The 7,276-nt window shown below is 33.3% G+C and overlaps 1 protein-coding gene across 1 annotated transcript; it reads right to left on the reverse strand.

The window, feature by feature from the left end:
• Positions 1-2,419: 2,419 nt before the first annotated feature.
• LOC108375624 (protein late bloomer-like) lies at positions 2,420-6,777 on the reverse strand. The gene is made up of 5 exons (XM_017631769.1): positions 6,526-6,777; positions 6,130-6,303; positions 5,913-6,062; positions 3,741-3,938; positions 2,420-3,621 (listed from the first exon to the last, which is right to left on the reverse strand). The coding sequence occupies exons 1-5, from the start codon at positions 6,583-6,585 to the stop codon at positions 3,550-3,552; spliced, it is 654 nt and encodes a 217-aa protein (XP_017487258.1). The 5' UTR covers positions 6,586-6,777; the 3' UTR covers positions 2,420-3,549.
• Between the last annotated feature and the right edge of the window lie 499 nt (positions 6,778-7,276).

Raw genomic sequence — 7,276 nt, forward strand, 5'->3', positions numbered from 1 at the left:
AAAAATCACTCGCATGCCCCAGGGCGTATGAATGACAACAATACATATATATGCACATCGTCGTTTAAAGTACAAAGCCGCGTGGCAGCAAAATGAAAAACCGCGTATGTGAGGTTGCATAAATTATTTTCTAGAGAGCAAAAACACTCATATTTCAAAATGGCTCTCTTTTTTATAAAGCAATCGCATTCCTCACTAGTATATTCCAGGACGAATGGATGAGGATTGAGCAAAGAGCTTGAGTGAGCAAATCCAATTTTTGGCAACCAATGACAGTTACGCGGTTTTGCATTTTGTTGATATGCGGCTTTGTACTTTAGACCGATCTTGGTTGCGTGACCAAGGCATTATCAAAATACTCAGTTATTTAGTTAAATACATTTATTTATTTTTAATTTATTTACATATGTATATGTACTTACACATATGTTTTCTATGGTTCGTTCAAATAGTTTGTATTTATTATTTCAATTGCCCCCAATGGAATTTTTGAAGTGGGCTATTTTCGTGATAAGAATAGCCAGTTATTTAGTATAATAGTCTTATTCTGCAAAGGAGGTTCAATAATTACTCCGATTTCTTATGTGGCTACTTAAATTGTTCAATTGGATTTATTGTATTAATAGAAAATCTGTGTATGTATGTACATACTTATATACATATCGATGGTCCTCTGCAATAACGACACAATTTAAAATTCAAAAAACGAAAAGTCTTGCTACTGTTAAGTGGCTCATGTCTCTAATCCTCATCACTTACAGAGAAATCCTCATAATTACTTTAGTAAGGATTAGACAAGGGTTAGAGACATGAGCCACTTAACGGTAGTAAGGGATTTTTTTTTTAATTTTAAATAGTGTTGTCATTGCAGAAGACCACTGATATGCATATATATGTATTTATGGTCAAACACGTTTTACTTTTTTAATGTTTTGAAAAATTTGAAAATCGATGCCTCCTTCTATATACTTTTTCGAATATTTTGTCCTAGAAAAGTTAGAGAAAAATTATAAAGCGAATAAATTCTCGATACATTCAATGGATAGAAGCAAAAATACAACTTCCGTTTGAAATATGAGAGGCGGAGAAACTATCGTAAAACCACACACAAGGTCTGAAATCTACCACATATTCGCATTTTTGAGTAGTTTTATTTTTGCTCGACATAATTTTCTCAAGTTTAAGAGCAAAAATTGTCCAACACTAAACACTATCAACAGGCAGAATGGGATTATAAAATAAATTGTAAAATATTAAATTTTCTCAATACTCAATTTTTCGACAGGAAACGTGGTTTTATTGTATTAAATTGCAAAATATGCGATTTATAAAAATAATTAAAAGCGAAAATGTTAAAAAACGGCGATTTTTGTGAAAGTATTGGCAAATTTCAGTGCATCTAAAGTTTCTAAAGCGTTGTTGCCTTTTACTTGTGAATTGTCAAAATCGGCAAATCCCAAGTAGCGGTTTCTGGCACGTACCACATTTGTTCGCTACATCGTGATGTGATAAAAAGAAAAACTGGCAGCACTCCGCAAGGTTGCAGAAATCTTTCAAAATATGTTCGAAAAATATCATGATATGGGAGGAATTGCTTTGCACTTGTACAAAGTTTGATCCAAAACCTGAGATCTACCACATTTTTTTCCAGGTTCTACCACACAAATATTTTTTCAAGTCCGATCACTGCTCGTACACTGAAAATAAAATTTCGTAAAAGTGATACGAAAAACTTTCGTAGTCTTGGGTTTTGTACAATGTACGAAAGTTTCGTTCATAATACGAACACATTTTTCACAACGAAACAAGATTTTACGAACCATTCGTAAATATAACGAAAGGACTTTCGTAAAGACTTTTTTCAGTACAATTTACGAAATCTTACGTTTATTTTACGTAAATTACTGAACAAATCTCTGTACGAATAATTTTGTATATTGTACGTAATATTTACATATGGTTTTAAAATTTACGAAATCTACAATTCTGTATTCGTAAAATTTACTTAATACTTTCGTACATAGAACAAATGCGGAAACATTTTTTTTTAATTCGTACAACAAACGAATATTGTCGTACAATATACTAAATTACCGTCAGTTTCATCATATTTTTATGTACCGCGTGCCATTGCGAAATTACTGGTTGGCTACTGTGAGACGTATAATATAATTTTAAAAGTTTTAAGAAGTTTTTGCCGGATAAAAATACAATATAAAATTAAATGTTAAAGCTGTGGATAAATGCTTTTAAGCACACAATGTTTTTAACATCGCCCACGCTAAGCCTTGCTTCTGCAATGTGGAACTTTATAAATAGGCAATTTCATCAGTTAACTATCAACGGCAAGCCCAAACCAGGAACAGACGCATTACTTAATGAAATTTTAAGTAAGTACATGCATGATTTTTCCCTGAAACTTTCTTTTTCACGCCTTATAATTTATAGTCGAGAAAGGAAACAAACATCGTAGAAGCTGCGAATCTGCCAAGTACCTCCACATAAACACATTGCAAAACGTTTTGTTAAAGAAAAATGCTTAAAATTAAGAATAAAAACAAAAATAAAAGTGTTGTGCTTTAATTCGTTTTATGCTTTTTACAGTGTGGTGAATGTAAGCAATCGGAAGTTCTAGGAAACAACCGCAGATTTTAGGAAAATAATTTCGTTAAATATACGAATTATTTTCGTGCATTTTACAAAAATTTCGTAAAAAAATAAAGAAATAGTATGAAATTCTTTAGTAAATAGTACGAAATTCATTCGTAAATAGTACGAATACGTTCGTAAAATGTACTAAGATCTGATGTCTCATATTTTCGTAGTATGTACGAAAACGGTTTTGTACAAACAACGAAAACTTTCGTGGCTCAAAATGACGAAAACTTCCGTAAAATGTACGCAAGTTTTCGTTATATTTACGCAGATTTTACTTTCAGTGTAACATCCTTTAATATACGTTTCTTGGTCGGGTGGTGCAAGTTTGAGTTAGCTAAAAAATTTCATTGATTTTTGAAAGCTTTCTTCGTTGACTTTGTTAAGCGCTTTCTTCCATAAAAAGTGTGTATGTTCCAAATTTTTTGTATCGGAGATAATGAGCAACACCGCTAATAAAAGAAATTCGAATTCCAGAAATTCCAATTTAAAAGTCTGAAATTTTGATTACAATTTTTGGAACTGCGTCGAATTTTTATAAATATTGTACTAAGTGTAAAACTTTAAGTTATATGGTTTTCGTTAAAGCATATTTTCTTAAAAAAAAAAGATGTATTAAACCTAGTTTCTAGTGATCGGGCGTACATATGTCCTTCCATAGATCCGGTATTACATATATATTTATCTACATACATACATACATACCTACCTCACAATAACTTAATATTTATTTTTAATGCTTCGCAATAGTTAGAATCTAATAATAATTTAAATACATACATATACATATGTAGTAATTATGTGTAAATAAAATATATGTACATATAAAACTGCTAATTTGAAATACTGTCAACAACAAATAAATACATAAGTAGTAACAAAATTGTATTCATACTAATAGTATCGTCTTCTTTCCATATTTTTGAAGCTGATGCCCAAAACGCAGGCGACAATAATTGTTGCGCCCTAAAATGTATTAAAAAACATATATTGTGATGTAATACATATGCACGTACATGCGGGATTAAAAAAAGCGTAGAATTATTTAATTTTTTTTTTTTTTTTATAGATATCCAAAAACTCACCTCCACTCCCACCAATGTCCAATCACTGATCACTTCAATGCGCGAACCCATTTCAAAGGCTTGTGTTAACTTGGCAACACAACCGGAAGTATAGAGATCATTTGCAATAGACGACTTGCGGTTAAGATAACAGCTTGGCGGTATGCTGAGACCACTGTCGATGTAATCATTGGGTCCATTCATACCACAGCAATCGTACTGAAAAGGAAACAAAAAGTAATTTTTAAACAAAACACTTGATCCAATGTTCGGAACTAAGTTTATATGGGACCACTCTTGAGGTACCACCTTTCCGATAAAAAAAGAATTATCGAAAAGGGTTCACGCTGTCAAAAGTTACAACACTGTGTTTTATAAGAATTCAAAGAAGATTATTTACTATCTAAATAAATAAATACTTGGCGCTTACACATTAGGCCAGCTTCTCCTGCGATTTGTCAGAGAAAGAGGAGTAACCTACAGTTTTACGCCGCCTCCTAATGGTAAATGGTTTTAATCAGAAACTGTTTTTCATAGCAGATATTGGCTATGGGTGATCGCGCAATTTTTTTTGCGCTAGCTCAACAACGCCAACGCCATCTGTGGTGTCAGCGCACTAACCCAGCGCAATAGCGCAGTGTACTGATTTGAACACGGCGCCATCTGAGTGTCACCACAGTACCCATCGTCATACAGTGCAGTACACCATGCACCATACAGTGGTGTCATGTCTATTATTTCTATAATTTTCGGCGCTCAGCAACGCTTTTACCGCCAACTGAATTTAATTGCTAGGAATATAGTAAATGCCACGATATTCTATCATTTTTGAGTAAAAGAGTTAAGGCGAATTGTGTGTGTGCCTCATATGTTGCTTGGTGTTAATGGCGCTGGCGCTTTCCATATACTGGAGTTGGCGCGGCAACTCGGGCTATGGTGTAAACGCAATTGCGCCGCGCAGCGCAATGTTATCCATGCCTAGCAGATATAAACACAGAGTTTTGCCATTGCCTGCCGGGGGGCGGCCGCTGTTAGAAACAACTTTTTGTAAGGTCCCACGCAAAACAATTATTTAAATATTAATAAAATTAGCAGTTAAAATAATGCTCAATTCAACAGAAATATACATATATTTATAAAATAGAAAATTTGCGCCCGATTTTGCTAAAGAAATTAAATTTCATTATTTTTAGTAAATTAATAGCAATAGATTGGCGCTTACACATACATATGTATGTTAGTGCTTGGCCAAGCTTCTCCTACGATTTGTGGCGTGCGCATTGATGTTGTCACACATAGGGGAGGAACTTATGGTCTGATTATGCATACTCCGCATAACTTCGCATAAACTTCAAACTGTAATTTCGTATGTACTTTGTATGTATTTTGTATGTATTCCGNCAAAAACTTAACGATCTGTTGAGTTTAGATTTTGCTTCACATCTTCTTAAGTTACATTTTTATTGCACTGGTACAAATGGTTGTGCGAAGTTATGCGAACTATGCATAATCAGACCTTTACAGTTTTACGCCGACTCAACATTGATATAATCTGTTTTATCCTAAGCTTCGCTTGAAAAGCTCAAAGCTTCCATTCAGAGTTCGATAAACAAATCCAGTTTGTGCGATATTCGAAAATTCAAGATTAAAAAAAAAAAACACCCATAGATATCCGAAAAAAACGGTTGTCCTGTCCCTGTCTTTTTTACTTAAGTCCTCATAACTTCTACAACTATTATTCAATTTAGATAAGCAGGGTATTTTTCTTTTTATAAAAAAAAGCTTCGACGTCTAAGAAAGAAAGCGATAGGAGATAAAAACATTTCTTCATGTTGAATTTTGCTAGGAAAATAATAAGTTTTTGGGTATTTTGTTAAAATTTATGCAAAATTATCGATAAACAATGAATAGCTCCGAAACTACTAATCAAGTTGGAAAATGTTGATAAAATATATGATGGCAGATTTATTAGGTTTCACTAATTTTCTATATCGGCCAACTGTCTCCACTAATATTTCAATTAGGTAAGGTAACTTTTTTCCATCCCAAAAAAACATTAACTGTTCTACTTCTTGTTTTTTTGACTTCATATTCTGATTCAGAAAAGAATTTCAAATATGAAATGATGGTCAAATGTTACAGGTCGGCTTTCTTGTTGACTAGTGAAATAAGAAGAAATTTCTTTCCACTTACCCTAATTTGATAATTATCCATGCTATCATCACTCAACTGGCGATTCCAAGCGTTCTTTATTGTTTCCTCGGCTAATTTGTGGAAGTTTATCGGCAGCAAAAAGATAACAGCAATTTGAGCGCCCAGCAGAAGCAGCAAGAATATGGCATACTGAAAAAATTAGGTATACATTTTAAATATAATATTTGCTTACAAAACTTAAAAAGGATCTACTTACGATCAAAATAGTGCGTGGCGACTCGCGTATTGTGCCGCAGCAACCCACTATTGTGGTGATGAAGAGCAAACCGCCCAAAACGACGCCCAGTATGCAGGGCAGCTTAATTGATTCGCTGGCATTGAATTGGACTAAGGAGTATGCGCTAGCTGAAAGCATAAACGCGCCTGCTATCTGTAAATAGTATGAGCATATGTACATACATAGATAAAAATGCAAGTATCCACTTACATGGAAACGTTAAAAGTGTACAATTTTTTTGGTAAGCAGAATTGATTAATTGTTTTATAAATAAATATTATTTAGATATAAAATTACAAATTACACATACATATGTACATCCATTATCATCAAAGATTAAATGGAATACAGCTTGATTTATGGAATATTACTCACACAGCAAAGTATATTCATTAAAAAGGCTAAAAATTTCAGGGTAGACGTCGCACAAGACATTTTGTCGATATTTTACAGTAAAAGTGCTTTCCACGCAGGATATTGCGTAATTAATTAGGTCAACTTGTTTCTTAATTATAAAAATATTTTAGTTTTAGTGCTCTTATTTATAATACAACGCTAGTTTGAGGCACCACGTACACCTGCCTCCCTACTCACACCTCAGTGGATACACTTATTTGGTTGCGACCGTTTTGCACTATAGTAACTAACTGACTAAATAGCATTGAAATCAAAAAGATAGCAGCGCTGTTATTACAAATAAATATAGTACATTCACACATACGCAGCGCGTACTTATTTATCTTTATCATTGCTGTCATTTGTTTAAATAATAGCGCTTTTCGAAAGCTTAAGTACAAATTTGCTCGTGCGTTATCAATAGCGTCGCTGATAAGACGAGTAACACAAAATCTAAGGAACAACAACAACTCCAAGTGATTGAGAAAAACTTACAATTCGAATTGATTTTTGATTTGTTGCAAAAGGCATACATGAAGAGAGAATTGTCGCATTGTGAGTAAGCTAAAGCACAAAAGTAAGTGCCAAACGAAAATAAACCAAATATTTTTTACCTTTATCGCACTCTGAGAACTAAAATAAAAAATAATTTGTCAGTTGACTGCATCTCTGGATATGAATAGCGCAAGTGTTTGCGAATAAACTACACAACCAAATACAGTGGCGCTCG

This window comes from Rhagoletis zephyria, unplaced genomic scaffold, assembly GCF_001687245.7.
Source record: "Rhagoletis zephyria isolate East Lansing unplaced genomic scaffold, Rhagoletis_zephyria_1.1 Rzeph_scaffold_09229, whole genome shotgun sequence".
NCBI classification, from domain to species: domain Eukaryota; kingdom Metazoa; phylum Arthropoda; class Insecta; order Diptera; family Tephritidae; genus Rhagoletis; species Rhagoletis zephyria.